General features: G+C 44.3%; 1 protein-coding gene across 3 annotated transcripts in view; it reads right to left on the minus strand.

The window, feature by feature from the left end:
• The window catches only part of HSF2BP (heat shock transcription factor 2 binding protein), a 148363-nt gene that overhangs the window by 92389 nt on the left and 34675 nt on the right, over positions 1 to 21299 (minus strand). For all 3 annotated transcript variants that reach the window (XM_030806353.1, XM_003277355.3, XM_030806354.1), the window contains exon 7: positions 17544 to 17661. In XM_030806353.1, coding sequence (XP_030662213.1) covers positions 17544 to 17661 — 118 coding nt within the window. The remainder of the gene's footprint in view (positions 1 to 17543; positions 17662 to 21299) is intronic.

Genomic DNA, 21299 nt, shown 5'->3' on the forward strand with positions numbered 1-21299 from the left:
AGAATTTTTTTTTTTTTTTTATAAAGAGGCAAATATATTGAGGTTTAGACAAGGCCACATAGCACCAGGCAGCCGGCTCTCAATCAGAAACCTGGGGATGACCAGCTTGAGAAGTAAAACCAGAGTCCAGGGTCACCAGGGTGGAAAGAAAGGGAAGAAGATACCTAGAAAGGAAGGTTTCAGAACAAGAGAGCACTAAAGTGTGCATGAAAACCCTCCAAGGTCCTAGCCTCTAAATGGCACAAGTGTGAGGCAGAGAAAGAGGGAGAGCTGCAAGGCAGAGGAATGAGGCACAGCTCTGCTGCAGACCACGTCCAAGGAGCCAGAGCTCAGGTATAAGTCAGGCAAAGCTGACGACCAGCTAGGACACACATAATTCCCTTCAGGAAAAGATAACAGAGTCCAGAGCCCCCACAACCTACCTTCTGCCACCTCCAGTACACATGCTATCAAATAAACACTGAACTAGCACAGCCGGCTAGGATGAGGAGAGTAAGCCACTTGCTTTGGGTGTAAATTTAAGGGAGTATCAAAATGCCCAGTAGCCCATATTTTTTAACACTGTAATTCAATATTTTAAAAAATAATATTTAAAATGCCCTAATAAGCAAAACTTTAATTTTTTACTTTTTTTTTCTAGAGCTAGGGTCTCACTTTGTCACCCAGGCTGGAGTGCAGTGGCATAGTCATTGTTCACTGCCACCTAGAATTCCTGGGCTCAAGCAATTCTCCTGCCTCAGCCTCCTGAGTAGCTGAGACTACAGGCACCTGCCACCACACCCAGCTAATTTTTTAATTTTTTGTAGAGATGAGGTCTTGCCATCTTGCCAAGGTTGGTCTTGAATTCTTGGCCTCAGGCAATTTTCCCACATCGGCCTCCCAAAGTGCTGGGATTACAGGCATAAGCCATTGTGCCCAGCCCAAAATTTTAAATAAAGATGGAACTGGTCACATACTGGAGCCTAAGGCAAAAGGAAAAATCAGTAATACTGACCAAGTCCATTATTAAGGGACTAACTAAATATACTATGGTACATGTAACACATGCATGCCACAGAAAATTTCTATTGTAGTTCTCTATTAAAATCTCTGGTTTCCCCACTAAATTTTGTTTGTCAAAAGCAAGCTCCGTGCCTTATCTTTATCATCTCACAAACTAGTAATAGTAAGACTGGACGCAATAAGCACTCAATTTATTTACTGAAAAGTGAATCAACTCCCAGTGATTAAAGATCAAAATATATAAAAGCTAAGGTCTTCCTTCTCGCCCATGTGACCACAGGCACTTTCTTTTTTTTGTTTTGTTTTTTGTTTTTTGTTTTGAGACGGAGTCTCGCTCTGTTGCCGAGTGAGACAGACAGGCTGGAGTGCAGTGGTGCAGTCTCGGCTCCCTGCAACCTCCGCCTCCCGGGTTCCAGCAATTCTCCTGCCTCAGCCTCCTGAGTAGCTAGGACTACAGGCGTGCGCCACCACACCCGGCTAATTTTTGGAGTTTTTTTTGTTTTTGTTTTAGTAGAGACAGGGTTTCACCATGTTGGCCAGGCTGGTCTCAAACTCCTGACCTCAGGTGACCCATCTGCCTCGGCTTCCCAAAGTGCTGGGATTACAGACATGAGCCACCATCCCTGGCCGACCATGGGCACTTTCAAAGTCCCTGGCAATGCTCTGGAGCCAGAAAAGACAGAGCTATGCAAACACCCTCCAGTGCAGGGTGCTCAGTTCTCAAAACAAGGTCCTCAGCCTCCCAGCGGGCTACAAAATAAGCCACACTGCAAGTTCTTTCAAGTTTCACTGACAATTTTTACATGAATACAAAAGCTACTCACTAGTAACCTATTTAATGAGGTATTAAGGGCTACTCAAATGTAGTGTTCATGAGGAAAATTTAGCACCTTAACTAGAATTCAGTGAGGCATCGAATCCAGTATTCCAAGAAAAGTTCCTGCTTCAGATCACAAACACAGAGAGTTGGAATTCCTTAGAATTAAATATATTGCCCATGGCTGCTTTCACACAGGCAGTAACAGCAGAACTGAGTCACTGCAGCAGAGATCATATGACCCCAACAGCCTAAAATATTTTCTGTCTGACACTTTATGGAAAAAGTTTGCTGACCTCTGCCTTACAGCATGAAAATAAGATAAACCAATCTTCTGTATGTCTTAAAAAGCAAAGCTAGCATCTGGTAATAACTGTAATATAGGGCAACCTTCTGAAAAGATGGCCAGTTGAAATTCTTTGCTGACGGCCATTTAGATTTAAGGTGGCAAAAACAACTCCCAAGTTGGCAGATGTCTTTAAATTTTTATATTTGGTCAAAATCAGTTATCCTTAAGAAGCTAAAATGAAACACATACTTACAACAACCATGTCGCCACCTGAGACCTCATGTCACTGCCAAGATACATCTCACAGAAGACCAAAGACTTCTAGGTCACACAAGAGTTAGCAAAAAATAAACCCAAAAAACTGTTTCTTATGTAAATGTTTTGTCTAATATAACATTTCTATTCCAACCAAAAATATTTGTAAATAGTGTATCAAGTTTCCAATTATCAAGTCTAAAGAGACTGCCCATTCATTTTACTCTTCTAGTATTGAAATATTAAATGTTAATTCTTGGCCAGGTGCAGTGGCTCATGCCTGTAATCCCAGCACTTTGGGAGGCTGAGGCGGGCAGATCACTTGAGGTCAGGAGTTCGAGACCAGCCTGGCCAACATGGTGAAACCTCATCTCTACCAAAAATACAAAACTTAGCTGGGCGTGGTGGCGCACACCTGTAGTCCCAGCTATTTGGGAGGCTGAGGCAGGAGAAGCACTTGAGCCCGGGAGGTAGAGGTTGCAGTGAGCCAAGATGGCACCACTGTACTCCAGCCTGGGCAATAAAGTGAGACTCAGTCTCAAAAAAAAAAAAAAGAAAGAAAGAAAATGTTATTTCTCAAACTAGTGTACTAAGCGTTAGGCTTTTTCTTCCAATGACCAAAAAAAAAAAGGTAGGCAAATTCTGCTTCCTGCCACAAACCTCAGCAGAAAACCTGTTATAAATGGGGCTAATGGGCTCCAAAAGAGCAACTTCCCAGTCTCTGCAGTCTTGACATCTAAGATACATCTGACATTTAAAAGGACTGAAAATATGGCTAAAATAAAGGCACTGGTGAACTCGAAATGCCACATAAGCAACACGAGTAACTCATCTTCAATAAAAAGCAAGTTCTCTTTACCTAAATATACAAGGTCTCAGGGCTGAACAAGCACAAGGTGTGAAAAGAAAGCACTCCTCCACAGGCCAACACAACTGAGTCACTAAAGGTAGAAGTGACAACTTGACCACCTTATTCTTCATCTTAAAAGAAAATATAACTTGTAACCTACGAGTAACAGAATAAACACGCCCAGTACTTCAAAACAAACTAGCAATAAAAATAAGCAAGAAAAAGGAGTATCTGTGAAGTTCACTGCCAAGAAACAAGCCAATCAGTGATGCTAAACTGACCAAAATCTAAGGTAGCCAAATTAGCACCATAAAGTAATTCTACAGCACAATAATAAAATTCTTACAAAAGACTGCATGTAATTTGAGAAAGCAATTGGCACAGCAACACTACATTTTTAGACCAAATTATTCTTGACAGAAACTTAAGAGGCCTACCAATTTTTCATTAGACAGAGTACAGTAACTAATGACTTAACCGACTTTAGATTCTGTGCCTCTTTCCTCAGTCAAGTTAGAACCTAAAAACCTGTGGTCTATATCATGTCATCCTCAAATATCTGTATGTTAATTTGTATCTATTATGTTACAATGAAGACATACAAAAAGATATAAATAATAATACGATACCCACCTCCCTGGTTAAGAAAGAAACCCTATAACCAGAGTTGAATTCCCTTGGTGAACGCTACCCAAAGGCGTGCTTCAGTGAGGTGTAACCACAGCTATGTCTGATATTTAAACTAGCCACGCATTGCTAATACTTTAGGTGCAGAATCTTTTTTCTTTGCACGTCTGCATCAACAGCAACATACTGCAGGCAATCTTCCACGCTATGGTGAGATTCGTTTATGTTGATTTCTATAGCTCCAACCTATTTCCACTGATATATGCCAACTTTTTAACTAATCACAATTTATTTATCTATTCTCCATCTTATAGACATTTAGGTAATTTCCTAGTTTGTGCTATTACAAACACCACTGCTATAACATTTTCTGTACAAGCATCCTGGTATCCCATGGAAAACTTTCTCTGGAGTACACATGCAGACGGGGACTCTGTCCTCGGCATGTGCAGACACAGCCTCCACAGACACAGGCCAGGTGGCTCCACGTACCCTCCAGCAGCACATGGACAGGTGTAAGCTTCACTGTGGCTTCACGTCCAATCGGAAGCTTGTAATCATCAGACTGTGATTTTTTTTTTCAATGAGAGGCACCAAAAAGGCATCTTATTAGGGTTATAATTTGCTTTCCCCTGATTACTATGGAGAGTAAGAATCTTTCCTGTGTTTATGAAGCTGCTGTGTGTTTTATTCTGTAGAGTGCCTGATTTTTTTCTTTTGCCTATTTGTGTATTTGGTTATTTGCCTTTTCCTTATTCAAAAGGCCAAATAAGCAAATTACTTAGTTATACCAGTTTTTTTTTTAATGTACACAGAATGACCAAACTAGACAGGGTAAAACCCAAAAATGCCTTTCAGAAGAGCTGATGTTCACAGCACCATCTACCAATTTATAACTCAACAGAGACCAATTCAGTGGCTGGTAAGCACATTGTAGGTGAAAGCTGTACCACCTGGAAATAATACACATTAGTTCCCAGGCCCCAGATGACTTCCGGATATTGACTTTTGTTAATACCTGGAAATGATGAGGACTCTAAACTTAGGAATTTGAACATTATCTAGATAGAGTTTGTCTTGAAAACATACTTCTTTCATTAGGACAATTAATTGTAATGCAATGTCTTAAAATTATCTTACAAGATCCCTAATGATAACTTTCCTATCTAGAATTACTAAAGCTTTGACTGGAAACTGTTTAGAAACCCCATCATGTTTGAAGATTTCTGTTCAGCCAATACTTATGTGAAAAAGGGATCAAGCCACCAAAATGCACAGTAACACTCTGTAGAACTTTTAATAACAAACCGGGGAGAACCACATCCAGAAAGTGAGGATTTGCTCTCACTCATCATGTAACATTTACTGAGCATTTTCTCTGTCCTGGACTCGACACTCTGCAGAAGTTTACAGGAAATGGGAGAGAGACAAACAAAGCAACTAGTGAACAAAGTGTGGTACAAGCTTTACAGCTTCCTCTCCACACTTAGCTCTAAAAGGCTGCTACTGTCTTAAGACATTTTGTGGAAACACTTCTAGAAGCATCTTCGAAAAATACAATCTGCACTGTGACTATTCCAGACGAATTATTTGGAAAACAGGAGCTTGTGTGTGGCTCCAACCTGCAGATGCAGCCACACAGCTACTCCACAGAGAGATGGGACGATACTATCACCCTGATTTGCCCACAAAGGTGAGCTGGTTTTCCTGCAGAGCTCACGGCTGCTTCTGAAGTCAACTGCACAAAGAACCCAGAAACCTCCACAAGCCATACTCTCACTGATGACATCCGACTGGTGACACCTGGGGAAGATGCTGGGCAGGGATAAACAAACAGTAACTTCAAGAAACAGGAATCACATAGAGCCCAAACTCCAAGAGGCATTTCTGTAACCCTCCACCCTGTGCCTGGATGAGAAAACCTTGCTGAGCCACTGTTCTCCCACACATGCCAAATATTCTCTGGCCCATGACAGTGAAATGCACTGTGTCAGTTACCTCAGCTTGGTAAAAGCAGAGGTGTTCTCGTCATAGACACTGCACCCCAACTGCAAATCCAAGGACAGTGTTACCTGAGAACCAAGTGACCATTCAGGAATGTGGGTAGCTCCCACCCCGGAGGCCTCTCTCCTCACTCGGGATGAAGAACCACCTTAAACTCTGGGCCTTCTGCCATCCCCTTCAAGAACACCTCCAGCAGGTCCGACGTGAGGAGCCACTAGTGTAGATGTGAAGAGGCCTTTCATGGCCTACTCAACAAGGACTGGTAAAATCATAGGCAGCGTGGGCAGTGAGAAAAAAAATAACCTGGCCTCCATGAGGAAGTACAAAAAAAGGGAGGGAAACTTTAAAGGCTGGAGAAATCCACAAGTCTAATAAAAAATAATAATAATTGCAGTTGCCTAAGTGTTACCAAGTATCAAGGAGAATGGAAACGCCAGGGTCATGTCACAGCAGTGGAGAAAGAGGAGCCACAGAAAGGAGACTTTGGGTCATGCAGCTCAGTGCCAGGACAGTGCTCAGGGTCCCCCGCAATCCCAAGGTCCAGGCACAGCACAGATCCTGCCCACACCAGGCCCTGGGAGCACAAGCCTGGGTGACCAGTGGCCAGAGGGGAAGGAAATGGACTGAGGTGGTGACAATGGGGGACGCTCCTGACATGTGTCATTCCATGGCTGAATGACTAAGGAGAAATACACAGAGAAGAAACAGACAGGACACTGCCGGGGGCATGCCACCAGCTGACTGCACTGAACTGCCCCAGCCTTGGCTGACAGAGCTCACCCTGCACACAGTTCTGTCAAGTGGCCATTTCCAGCAGACACCTGAGAGGCTGATGGGAATGTGGAAAATTACTCGTGAGGTATGGCTGTCAAGACTGAAAAGCTACGACCGCTACAGTAAACAGAATCCAGTCATCCTGCTGGCAGCACCAACCACCTTGAGGGGCCTCCAAGGTCAGCTGGTGTGTCTGGCCACCATATACTGGAAGTTCCTAGATTTGGAGAGTTAAAAACAGGGTCTTCACAAAAAAGGCAGATAAACTAGGAACAGCCCGAAACCATATGGCTGGGGAGGCTACGCCACTGAAAGAACTCACAGAGGCTGAGTCACGACAATGTCCCATGTACAACCCTATGAATGTTTGCCACAAAAGACATGGAGATGTGGCCCAATAGCAGAATTGAGTCTGATCCACCACTGATCCACAGGGATTTCAGGGGGAGGCAAAAGGAACACACCAAGAGCCAGCTCTGCATTCTAGGAAAATGCAACATGTCATGGTAAACCCAGGCTGGCTAGTGGTTTGAAAGGGCAGACATGGCCTGGGAGACAAAAGGCTGAACAGGAGCCAGTGGAGCCGGAGCGCTGGAAATACTGGAGCAAGAAATGACAGGCAACAGGGCACATCCCAGAGGAAGGCTCAACACAGAGGCGGGAGGATTACACACACACCACAGCACACATCCCACACCACACACCAGTCACACACACCGGTCACACACATCACACACACCACGACACACACACACACACACACACCACTCACACACATCACACACACCACACACCACGCACACACCACACACACACCACGCACACACCACACACACACCACACACACCATACACACAGACACCACACACACCATACACACACACACACCACACACCATACACACACACCACATACACCATACACACACCACACACATCACACACACAATATACACACACCACCATATACACACCACACATACCACATTATAGCCACACACACCACACACACACCACACACACTACATCATACAGCACACACACCACACCACACACACACACTACACACTGCACTCACACACATCTCACAGACACCACATACACCACACACACACACCACTCACACCATACGCACACCACTCACACATGACACACCACACACCCACACAAGCCACACACTACACACCACACACGCATCACACACCACACATCACACACACCACACCCACACACCACATACACACCATACACTACACACCATGCAATCACACACACACTACACACACCAGACACATCACATACCAAAGACATCACACACAATACACCACACACACTACACACCACACACACATCACACAGACCACACACATCAGACACCACACACACCACATACCCACCACACACACATCACCACACCACATACCCACCACACACACACACCAGACACCACACACATCACACATACCACACAACACACAACACACATACATCACACACACACATACCACACAGACACCACACACACATCTCACACACCACACACACACCAGCTGATTGCACTAACTGCCCCAGCCTTGGCTGACAGAGCCCACACACCCACACCACACACATACCACACACCAGACACACACCACACACCACACACACCACATACCCACATCACACACCACAGATCACACACACATCACACCCCACACACCATACACACCAGCTGATTGTACTAACTGCCCCAGCCTTGGCTGACAAGAGCCCACAAACACACATCACCCACCCCCCGACACACCACACCACACACACACCACACATACCACACACACCCCCATTCCCCACACCCCACACTCTGACATACACACATACACACACCCCCACATATGCAGCCCACACACCCCCACACGCCCCACACACACACACCACACACACCCATACATATCCCCCACACACCTCCCACAAACACACATACCCCATACCCTCCACATGTACATGCACACCACAAACATCCCCCAACATACATATACCACACACACACATCCCCCTCACATACACAGCCACACACACCATGCATACCACACCCACATCTCCCCACACAAAATACACACATCCCAATCCCCCATAGTCCCACATATACAAACACACCACAGTCACACACATCACATGACACCCACCTCCACCCAACATATATACACACACACCACACATTCCCTCACACTCGCACCATAAACATGCCCACACAAACACATACACACCATACACACCAACACACACCCACACCACACACACCACATACCCACATCACACACCACAGATCACACACACATCACACCCCACACACCATACACACCAGCTGATTGTACTAACTGCCCCAGCCTTGGCTGACAAGAGCCCACAACACACATCACCCACCCCCCGACACACCACACCACACACACCACACATACCACACACACCCCCATTCCCCACACCCCACACTCTGACATACACACATACACACACCCCACATATGCAGCCCACACACCCCCACACGCCCCACACACACACACCACACACACCCATACATATCCCCCCACACACCTCCCACAAACACACATACCCCATACCCTCCACATGTACATGCACACCACAAACATCCCCCAACATACATATACCACACACACACATCCCCTCACATACACAGCCACACACACCATGCATACCACACCCACATCTCCCCACACAAAATACACACATCCCAATCCCCCATAGTCCCACATATACAAACACACCACAGTCACACACATCCATGACACCCACCTCCACCCAACATATACACCACACCACACATTCCCTCACACTCGCACCATAAACATGCCCCACACAAACACATACACACCATACACACCAGACACCCCAAAAAACACCCACATACACATACACCACACCCAAATACATCCTCATTTCCCCACGCCCCCCCACATATACACACCCACACCCACACCACACACACACATCCAGGCCATATGTGCCTCTGACACGTGAGAAGAAAAAGCAAAGGTGAGTGGAATAAACAAGGGAGGGCCAAGCTGAGGTGGCCACACTCACACCCTTGACTCTGTGTGGCAGGAAGTAAAGCCGCCTGCTGGGACACCCACCTGCCAAGGAAGAGCAGAGCAGGGAGGCCATGAGGGTCACACCCGAGGTCTGCCTCCACCACTGTGGAAATGAGTGGGAGCTGAGTAAGGACATAGAGGAGGATTCCGGGGTACTGGAAACCAGGAGAAATGATGAGAGTCCGTGCACACAAGAAAGCTTCTTCCCAAACCTCACTAAACAGCCCCAGCTGTAGGAACAGAGAAAAAGGATGGCTGGGCTGATCCAAGGTTGAAAGCATCGGGAAATGTGATGCACACTGGGGCTGGGTGAGCTAGAGGGGAGGCCATGGAGGCAATGGTGTGAGCAGGAGGAAGGAGGAGGGAGGAGGAGCAGGAGGTCTTGCAGTTTAGAGGGAACAATGGTAGGAAAAGGAGGCAGGGAGGAGAGGAGGTATGGCCTGAGTGCTACAGTGGTGTTTACCAGACAGTCCACCTGATGACTATGTGCAGGGTCTGGCCCAAGGCAGACTATTGCCACAGTGAAGGGCACAGCAAATCTTGGGAGCTGAAAAAGGCAGGTGACCTTGAAATTAGACTGTTGAATGAATCACCCCTAAACATGTTCAAGTCATTCAAGATAGCAGGAAATGGGGAGGGGACACCAACAAGCCAGTACTCAGTGAACAAGGGAAATGCCTGGATGGTCAGAAAAGTACAGTGATGAGAAAGGCTGGATGCGAAGAGAGCAACTGGTTGCTTGAATTTTCAAGGAGGAAAAAAATTTGCATGAGATTGGAAGAGAAACAGCCTTTTAAAAATGAGCATTCTGGGACATTTCATTAAAAATAAAAATGGTAATGGGTGCAGCAAACCAACACTTCCCCTAAGAACTGGAATAAGACAGAGATATCCACTCTTACCGCACCTATTCAACACAGAACTGAAGGCCAGGTGTGGTGGCTCACGCCTGTAGTCCCAGCACTTTGGGAAGAGCCAAGGAAGGCGGATCACTTGAGCTCAGGAGTTCGAGACCAGCCTGCGAAACATGGCGAAACCCTGTCTCTACAAAAAACTACAGAAATTAGTCAGGTGTGGTGGCACACACCTGTAGTCCCAGCTACTCAAGATGCTCAGGCAGGAGAATCGCTTGAGATCAGGAGGTCGAGGCTGCAGTGAGCCGTGGCACTGTTTAATTGAAATTTTGTAATGATAGAAATATTCTGTATCTATGCTAATAGGGTAGCTGCTAGTTATATGGAGCTGATTATGCCACTGCACTCCAGCCTGGGTAAAAGAGTGAGACCCTGTCTCAAAAAAAAACAAAAAAATAAAAAAAAAGGTACAAGTTGAGAGCCAAATCAAGAACACAATCCTTTTTACAACAGCCACACACACAAAAAAAAAACCTAGGAATACATCTACCAAGGGGGTGAAAGATCTCTTCAAGAAGAACTACAGAACACTGCTGAAAGAAGTATCATAGATGACACAACTGAAAAAACATTCCATGTTCATGGACTGGAAGAATCAATATCATGAAAATGTCCATACTGCCCAAAGCAATCTACAGATTCAATGCTATTGCTATTAAATTACCAACATCATTTTTCATAGAATTAGAACAAACTCTTCCAAAATTCTTATAGAACCAAAAAAGAGCCCAAATAGCCAAAGCAACCCTAAGAAAAAACAACAAAGCTAGAGACATCACATTGCCCACCTTCAAACTATACTACCAGGCTACACTAACTAAAACAGCATAACACTGGTACAAAAATAAACACACAGACCAATGGAACAGAATACAGAACCCAGAAATTAAAGCTGCACACATATAGCCAATTGATCTTTGACAAAATTGACAAAAATAAGCAATGAGGAAAGGACTCCCTGTTCAATAAATGGTGCTGGGAAAAATAGCCAACCATATGCAAACGAATGAAACTGGACCCCTACCTCTAACCACAGATAAAAATTAACTCGAGATGGATTAAGGACTTAAATGTAAGACCTCAAACTATAAAAGTTCTAGAACAAAATCTAGGAAATAGTCTTCTGGACATCGGCCTAGGCAAAGAATTTGACTGAGTCCTCAAAAGCAATTGCAACAAAAGCAAAAATTGACAATTGGGACCTAATAAAATAAAGAGCTTCTCTATAGCAAAAGAAACTATCAACAGAGTAAACAGACAACCTACAGAATGGGAGAAAATATTCACAAACTATGGATCCAACAAAAGTCTATATCCAGAATCTATAGGGAAGTTAAGTTAAACAAATCAACAAGAAAAAAACACAAAACCTCATTAAAAAGCAGGCAAAGGGCAACAGCAGACACTTCTTAAAAGAAGACATATATGTAGCCAACGAAACATGAAAAAACGCCCAACATCACTAGTGATCAGGGAAATGCAAATCAAAACCACAATGAGATACTATCTCACACCAGTCAAAATGGCTATTACTAGAAAGTCAAAAAACACCATGTTGGCAAAACCACTGAAAACAGGGAACTCTTATACACTGTTGGTGGGAATGTAAATTAATTCAGCACCTATGGAAAGCAGTTTGGAGATTTCTCAAAGAACTAAAAATAGACCTAGCATTCAACCCAGCAATCCCATTACTTGGTAAATAGCCAAAGGAAAATAAAATTGTTATACCAAAAAGACACCTGCCCTTATATGTTTACCACAGCACTGCTCACAATAGCAAAGATAAGTGGTGGCTCATGCCTGAAATCCCAGCACTTTGGGAGGCCGAGGTGAAAGGATCACTTGAGTTCAGGAGTTCAAGACTATCCTTGGCAAGAAAGTGAGACCCCTATCGCTACCAAAAAAAAAATTTTTTTTAATTAGCCAGGTGTGATGTCACATGCCTGCAATCCCAAGTACTTGGGAGGCCGAGGCAGGATTGCTTGAGCCCAGGAGTTTCAGACTGCAGTGAGATAAGATAGCACCACTGCATTCCAGTTTGGATGGAACAGCCAGACCCTGTCTCAAAAACAAAACTAAACAAAACAAAATAGCAAAGACATAGAATCAACCCAGGTGTCCATCAACAGTGGATTGGATAAAGAAAATGTGATACATATAAGCCATGGAATACTATGCAGCCAGAAAAAAAAGAACACCACCATTTCCTTTGCAGCAACATGGATGCAGCTGGAGGCTGCATCCACTTATCCTAAGTGAATTAATCCAGAAGTAGAAAACCAAATATTGCATGTTCTCACTTATAAGTGGGAGTTAAACCCTTGGTATACACAGACATAAAGATGGGAACAAGAGACACTGGAGACTCCAAAAGGAGAGAGGGAGGGAGAGGAACAAGGACTGAAAACTCTCCTACCGGGTACTATATTTACTATCTGAGTGACAGATTCAATAGAAGCCCAAACCTCAGCATCACGCGATATACTCTTGTAACAAACCTGCACATGTACCCCCTGAATCTAAAATTTAAATTTAATTTTTTTTAAAAAATGGGCAACTAGGAAAAAAATAACCCCTATCTCTGGGTCTAAGGTACTAACTGCTGAAAATGAGTGACCTTCGATCATGAAAGTGGCAGTGAAAGTGTAGTTCCCCAGAGAGAGGCAAGCTATACCCAAGGCAGGGGGAGGCCAGGAAGAAAAGAGGCTGATTTATAGCATGAGAAAGGTCCTGGGGCTCCAGAGGACTCAAATGTGGGTGTTAGTGAAGTGGGGGAGGTGAAAAGAGGGGAGAACAGTGCCTTGGAGATGAGGTGAGAGGGAACAAGCCATGAGTGTGTTGGAAGGCAGCCAAAGATCCCAGGGGGAAGGCCCCTCTCAGGCTGGTGCATGCTGAGATCCCGAGTCAGGATAGAGGCTAAACACACAGCTTTGCTCAGTGGCCAAATGGAAGACTGCCAAGAAAGTCAGTGAATGGCTCTGAAGGCAATTCTCCCCATCTCCCACTGCAATCAACAAGAGCTCACCAGGACCCAAAGGCACAGAGCTCCAGGGACTGGAACCAGAGAGGCTAGAAGTGACCCAGCCCTCACACACAGCTTTGCCTTGGAAGTTGAAGGGGGACTTTAGCTGGCCCATAAATATGGACCTTGTACAGACCACAGAAGCAAAAGAGGCAATGGATTAGTAACCAGAATACACAAAGACCTACAGCAGATCACTAAGAAAAATGCGGCCCAACAGGAAAGTGGGCACAAGACACAGACAGGTGACTCAAAGGAAAAACTGGAATGGTAAAAACATGTGAAGAGCCTCAACCTCACTGGCAATCTAAATCTGAAGGAAGGGAGAGAAGGACGAAGACACACAGATGATAGGTGGATGATAAAAATACTCTTTAAGGCCAGGTGCAGTGGCTCACGCCGTAATCCCAACACTCTGGGAGGCCGAGGTAGGTGGATCACTTGAGCTTAGGAGTTTGAGACAAGACTGGGAAACAAGGTGAGACCCTGTTTCTACAAAAAATACCAAAAAAAAAAATTAGCTGGGCACGGTGGCATGCAGAGTAGCTGGGACCCCAGTTACTTGGGAGGCTGAGATGGGAGGATCACTTGAGCCCTGGAGGTCGGGGCTGCAGTGAGCATGATTGCACCACTGCACTCCAGCCTGGGTAACATAGCAAGACCCTGTATCTCCCCTCTTCCCCCGGCACCTCTCTCTCTCTCTCCATATACACATATATTTTTTTTCTTTAGAGGAATATAATAAATAGCAAAGTGCAGACAAGGACGTGGGAAACAAGAACACTGACATGGTGCAGGCAGAAATGTACACTATGGTGACCAATTTGGCAGTATCTTATCAAATTGAAAATGTCCATGTCCTACTTCTCAAATATTTCTTCTGGGAAAACTCCTAGAGAACTCTCAGACAGGTTAGCAAAGAGTTTATCAAAGATGTTCACTACGGCATTATATTTGTCAAGTAAAACCTGAAAGTAACTTAAATGCCCATCAGTCAGGGAAGGATAATCCAAATATTACATCTCCTTTGATGCAAGGTACTTAAAAGGAATGAACTAGATCCACAAGCAATTTGTAAAATTATACCCCCAAACAAAACCATCTATGCCAGCCTGGGCAACATGGAGAGACCCAGTCTCTACAAAAAATTTTAAAAATTTAACAATTAGCCAGGCATGGTGGCATGCAGCGATGGTCCCAGCTACTCAGGAGGCTGAGCTGGGAGAATAACTTAAACCTAAGAGGTGGAGGCTGCAGTGAGCCATGTTCATAACACTGTGCTCCGGCCTGGGTTACAAAGCAAGACGCTGTCTCAAAAAAAAAAAAAAATTTTTTTTGCACATATGTAACACTGTATTATATGTATTATGTATGTATGTGTATTTGTTAGCACAAAATATTAAAATGGACTAGAAAGCTTGGTTCTGGATAAGATGGCCTGAACACACCCTCCAGTCTCGCTTCCACTGAATGCAGCTATAAATTTCAAAGAGAACACATGAAGCAGCTATTTGGGGACTCTGAAAAGTAAACAGTAGCAGGCAGATAGGGGAAGAAGATCAAAATTTTAAGAACCACTAAACCAGCAGAGAGTTTACCACTTTTTCCTCTAGTGTCCCTGGCCTGGACTCGAGGGAGCTCCAAAACCCAGAAGTAGCCCTGAGCCACACACAGAGCAGCAGGAGAAGGTCTCTAGTGAGGCACAATGAGTGGGAAAGGGGTCTCTTGCCAGCAACCAAGCATGGTAGCAGTGGGGACATCCCCCAGGTAACTCAAACTCTGGGGGAAAGGAATTTTTTCCTTACACCTGAAAGCTCTAAGAGCTTCTCAACTCCCGCCGCAGGGCAGGATGAGGGCAGAGTTGCAGGCACTTGGACATAGCAGGGTGTATGAAGCCCCAGCATTCCAGGTGGGGGACTGAAAAAGGCAGTCCCAGGTAACTAAAATGTACCCAGAGAGTTAACAGCTCAAAGTGACCCCTCAAAGTTGTTTATAAATTCCTGGCCTCATCCCAAGTTGTGCCTGTGTGCATCTGATCATAAACAGCATCTGAAAGACTCTGAACTTAAGATCCAGACCACCCAGGTCTCAGACTGGCCACTGGGCAGCACTCACGAGGAGCAGTTCCAACAGCACTGTAAAGACTGAAAACAGGACGACACACTGAAACCAAACAGAGAAAAGGCTGGCTGGAATCTGACCCAAAGGGGCTGACTGCCTGTGAAAATATAAACACCAGCATTTCCCAAGGATTTAAACAAGACCAGTGATCACATAAATGTCCAGGATAAATCCAAAATTACTTGACATATGAAGAAACAGGAAAATCTCAACTCTAGTGGAAAAAAACAATCAAGAGACACCAAGGCCAGGATGACACAGGTGTTGGAAGTACCTGGCACAGACTTTACAGCTCTTACTTTTAAAAAGTGCTAGGCCGGGCGCGGTGGCTCACACCTGTAATCCCAGCACTTTGGGAGGCCAAGGCAGGCGGATCACGAGGTCAGGAGATACAGACCATCCTGGCTAACACAGTGAAACCCCGTCTCTACTAAAAATACAAAAAATTAGCTGGGCATGGTGGCGGGCGCCTGTAGTCCCAGCTACTCGGAAGGCTGAGGCAGGAGAATGGTGTGAACCTGGGAGGTGGAGCTTGCAGTGAACCGAGATCACGCCACTGCACTCCAGTCTGGGTGATAGAGCGAGACTCCGTCTCAAAAAAAAAAGAGTGCTCCACAGCAGGGCATGGTGACACATGCCTGTAGTCCCAGATACTCAGGAGGCTGAGGTGGAAGCATTACTTGAATGCCTAGGAGTGTGAGGCCAGACTGGGCAATGTATGTAGAGACTCGGTCTCTTTAAAAAAAAAAAATTAAAAAATAAAGATGCTCTAAGAAGTCAAAGGCAACACTCAGAACAAACAGTGTGAGTGGCAGAATCCTACACTGCCCCTCTCCCCAAGATTTCCTGCCCTAATCTCTGGGACTATAAATTATCACACGCTGATTATGTCATTGCCTGGAAAAGGGGATTCTGTAGATGTAATTAAGGTTACTAAGCAGCTGATTCAAGAGTTAATCAAAAGGAGTTTATCCAGGTATGCCTAATCTAAACACACAAATCTATAAGAAGCAGAGCTTCTGCCTTCTTGAAGTAAATTTTTTAACAAAAGAACAAAAGCAGAGAGAGTTTCATCTTGCTGGTAGCAGAAGAGGAAGTCTCAAGAGACTGGAAACGTGGGAAGGATTCAATGAGCGACTGTGGTTTGAAGAAGGGGCCCCTGTGAGAAGCAATGCAAGCTGCCTCAGCAGCTGACCCACAGCTGACCAGCCAGCTGGGAAACAGGGAACTTGGTCCTAGAAACAAGACACTGGACTCCGCCAGCAATTTCAAAGTGCCCAGAAGCAGATTCCTCCCCCAGATTCTCTGAAAAGATCCCACCCTGGAAAACACCTCACTTTTGACCTATGCAGAGAACCTCTCAAACCCACTCAGACTTCTGACTTACCCAACTATGAAATAATAAATGGTGTTGTTTTAGCCACCAAGTTGGTGATAATTTGTTACATAAAAATAGAAAACAAATACAGATTTTAGTACCTGGAAGTGTGGTGCTACCATAACAGATACCTATTTAAATTCATTTTGACATAACCATGAAGTACCATGTGATAGTATTTGGGACTCACTGATTGCTGTAAGGCGAAAACATTCCTTCCTTAAATTTATTTTCTAAAATGCTATTTAAGAGACAGTGCATCCCCTTAACTTCTCCAGGCAATTTATTTCTTCTAGTTTTTAGAACTACCACCAAAATTAACTGTGTTTACTTGAAGAGAGGCCCAATCAGCACAGTCTAATTAATATGTAAATAGAATTAACTTTTTAACATTATCCACCATACACTTTGAGTTTGGTACACTGTCCTGGCTTCAAGTCTCCCAGAAGCTGCAATATGGTGTCCAAGAGCACCCGGCTTGAATTAACCAAGAATTCACGACCACATGCTATAGCAGCAACATCTGCAACAGAAAATGAAACAAAGCATCAAGATCATTATGACTCAGAACCTAGACAATTTTGTGCATAAGAGAGTATTTGTTGCTGTTTTTCTCCTAAAAGACCTAATGAAAACACAGCTGACAATGAGGCATTTACAAATGAAATTGCTAGGCATGGTGGTTCACACCTGTAATCCCAACATTTTGAAAGACTGAGGTGGGAGGACTGCTTGAGGCCACAAGTTCAAGACCAGCCTGGGCAACACAGCAAGACCCTATCTCTACAAAAAATTTAAAAATTAGCCAGGCATGGTATGTGCACCTGTAGTCCTAGCTATTCAGGAGGTGGAGGCAGAAGGATTGCTCGAGCCCAGGAGGTAGAGGCTGCAGTGAGCCATGATCATGCCACTGCACTCCAGCCTGGGTGACAGAGCAAAGCCCTGTCTCAAAAAAAGAAAAGTATTATCAACAAAAATGACAGCTCAGAAAGAATCACTGACAACCACAAGAGTTACTGAAATATTAAGTAATGTGCACTGTGATTAGCAAGCGCCCAAAGAGTGAAACAGAGCCCTGGAATCTAACCAAGTCTGCAGTCACTATGCTCCAGAGTGCTGCATTAAACAGCTGTGGGCAGTCAGGATCCAAACATAAGGTGGGGGCTGATTATCTTATCTGGGACTGAGGATGTGAAAATTCACTTTTAATGGCATCCGTAATCTGAAAACCCAAAATCCAAAATGCTCCAAAATCTAAAAATTTTTGAGCACTGACAAAGATGCACAAAGGTCATGCTCACAGAGCACTGCAGATTTCAGATTTTTGAATTAGAGTGTTGAACCAGTAGGTATAATGCAAGTATTTCAAAATCCAAAACACTTGTGGTCCCAGGCATTTCAGATAAGGAATATTCAATCTATATTTGCTAATAACTTTTAGCCATGATACAAAACTGAAATTATATGTAGTCAAAAAAGAGTATGAAAATGGATTTTGAAGAAAACTTATTTTCTCAATTTTACGTCCCACTGTGGAACAGCAAGTATCCCATTTCTTCATGCCTGAGGCCCTGCGAATCAGCCTGAAGATCAGACCGAGTATACATTGCTCCCAATGGGCAGTGCTGCAGCCATTACAGGCTCCATCAACATTTCCAAATACCTCGAAGTATCCAATGATCCAAGTGCATTTATGTATGTGTTTGTTAAGAGTTTTCTTTAGTTGGGTCTGACAGTAAAGCATGATTCAAACTGACTAAGATTTCTAAGCCAAATGACGAGACCAAGATGGAAAAGAGATGGGGCAGCAGCATTGCCTTGCTCCTGATTTTAATGGAAACACTTCTAAAAATTCAGTTAAGTGTGATGTCTGATCTGTTTCTGGTAGATACCCTTTATCAGTTTAAAGAAGTCTTTTTTTATTTTTGGCTTGCTAAGAATTATCAAAAATGGAAGCTGAGTTTTATCACTTATTTGTTCTGCCTTTGACTGGATGTAATCTGATGGCAGAATATAAAATTTCATGTTACCAGGCCAGCTTCATGAACTCAGATCTCTGACATTACTATTTACTTTTGTTCACCTGGTCTCAGATGGACCACAAGAGGGATAGTAAAGTCTACTAAGCCTAACAGATTTTTCCCCCTTTCTACTTGTCTTTGCAGCATTTTAACCATATCATTGGTGCTGTGTCTTCGAGTACACACTTTGATGACAGCCATAACTTTATTGAGGACAGGACCTTTCAATGACATAAACTTACCTTCTTTGGTCAATGAATTTTAACCTGATAGGTACATTTTCCAGAATATGACACATTCTAGTTTTACTAAGGAAATATTTTAGGAGAAAAATGAAGCACGTAAGCATTTGGCATCAGAAACACAGAACAGATAGCTTTTAGGTAGCTTTTCAGGGAAAAGCATTATTCATGTAAATAACTTCAGATAATATACTGAAACCCAGCAGAAAAGCAGAACTATTTGGTAGCCTGACTCCAGAGATGGCTACCAGGTGGGCCTGGCCTCATGTTCAGACCCTTGAGTAGTCACCTACACTGCGACTCACTTGTAACAAGTAGAATACAGCAGAATGGACACCGTGAGCCTTCTAAGGATGGACAGGAAGAAGCCTTAAGATTTCCACTTTGGTCTCCTGCCACTTGCTCTAGGATCCCTGAGTCACTATGAAAGAGTCCAGCTACCCTAAGGCTGCCATGATCAAGAGACCACACAGAAATAGCACAGTGGAGGCCAGACGTGGTGGTTCACGCCAGTAATCCCAGCACTTTGGAAGGCCAAGGTGGGTGGATCACCTGAGGTCAGGAGTTTCAGATGAGCCTGGCCAACATGGCAAAACCCTGTCTCTACCAAAAATACAAAATTAGCCAGGCGTGGTGGCTCACACCTGTAATCCTAGCTACTTGGGAGGCTAAGGCAGGAGAATCATTTGAACCCAGCAGGCGGACGCTGCAGTAAGCCGAGACTGCACTACTGCACTCCAGCCTAGGAGACACAGCGAAACTCTGTCTTTTAAAAAAAAGAAAAAACGTGGTGGCTCATGCCTGTAATCCCAGCACTTTGGGAGGCCAAGGCGAGCGGATCACGCGGTCTGGAGATCGAGACCATCCTGGCTAACATGGTGAAACTGTCTCTACTAAAAATACAAAAAATTAGCCAGGCACGCTGGCAGGCGCCTGTAGTCCCAGCTACTCAGGATGCTGAGGCAGGAGAATGGCGTGAACCTGGGAGGTGGAGTTTGCAGTGAGCTGAGATTGCACCACTGCACTTCGGCCTGGGTGATAGAGCAAGACTCCATCTCAAAAAAAAAAAGGAAAAAGGAAAAAAAGTATAAGAAATAGCACAGTGAAGAAGCCTTGAGACTCTATGAGGGAAGAAGAGAGAAAAAGACACCCCACTAGCCCCCAGCTGTTCCACCCCTCAACAATTTGAGTCATCCCAGCTAAGGCCCCAGATGTTGGAGAGCAGCAACAGCAAACTGTCCCTGCCAAGCCTGACCAAACCGTAGACCCACAAGCAAGATAAATGTTTTTTGTTTTTTGTTTTTTTTTTGAGACGGAGTCTCACTCTGTCGCCCAGGCCAGACTGCAGTGGCGCAATCTCGGCTCACTGCAAGCTCTGCCTCCCGGGTTCACGCCATTCTCCTGCCTCAGCCTCTCCGAGTAGCTGGGACTACAGGCGCCCGCCACCACGCCCGGCTAATTTTTTAGTAGAGATGGTGTTTCACCGTGGTCTCGATCTCCTAGGATAAATGTTAAGACTTTATATTTTGAGGAGGTTTGTTACACAGCAATAGAAAATAGAAACATTACTAATACATCGCTGAAGAAAAAAAATATATATATATATATATCATAGCAAGCAACAATGCCCAACACAACAAATGTACGGGTAAATGAAGCCTGTATCATAGATCCAGTATTGTAACTGCAAATGCCAATGCTGCATTTCATTAAATATCACTAAAACATGAACTACAAAGTAAAATAAATGTGAATAAATTCCTGCACAGCTTCAGTATTTGTCAATCTGTTGGAATTTCTTTGTTTGTTTTACATGGTAATTTGTACTTTGCTTACTGATATTTAATCTATCCAGAATGCTTGTGAGTCAATTCAAGGCCCATAGAATTGACTTTGTT

The sequence above is a fragment of the Nomascus leucogenys genome, chromosome 25, assembly GCF_006542625.1.
Source record: "Nomascus leucogenys isolate Asia chromosome 25, Asia_NLE_v1, whole genome shotgun sequence".
Lineage (NCBI taxonomy): Eukaryota > Metazoa > Chordata > Mammalia > Primates > Hylobatidae > Nomascus > Nomascus leucogenys.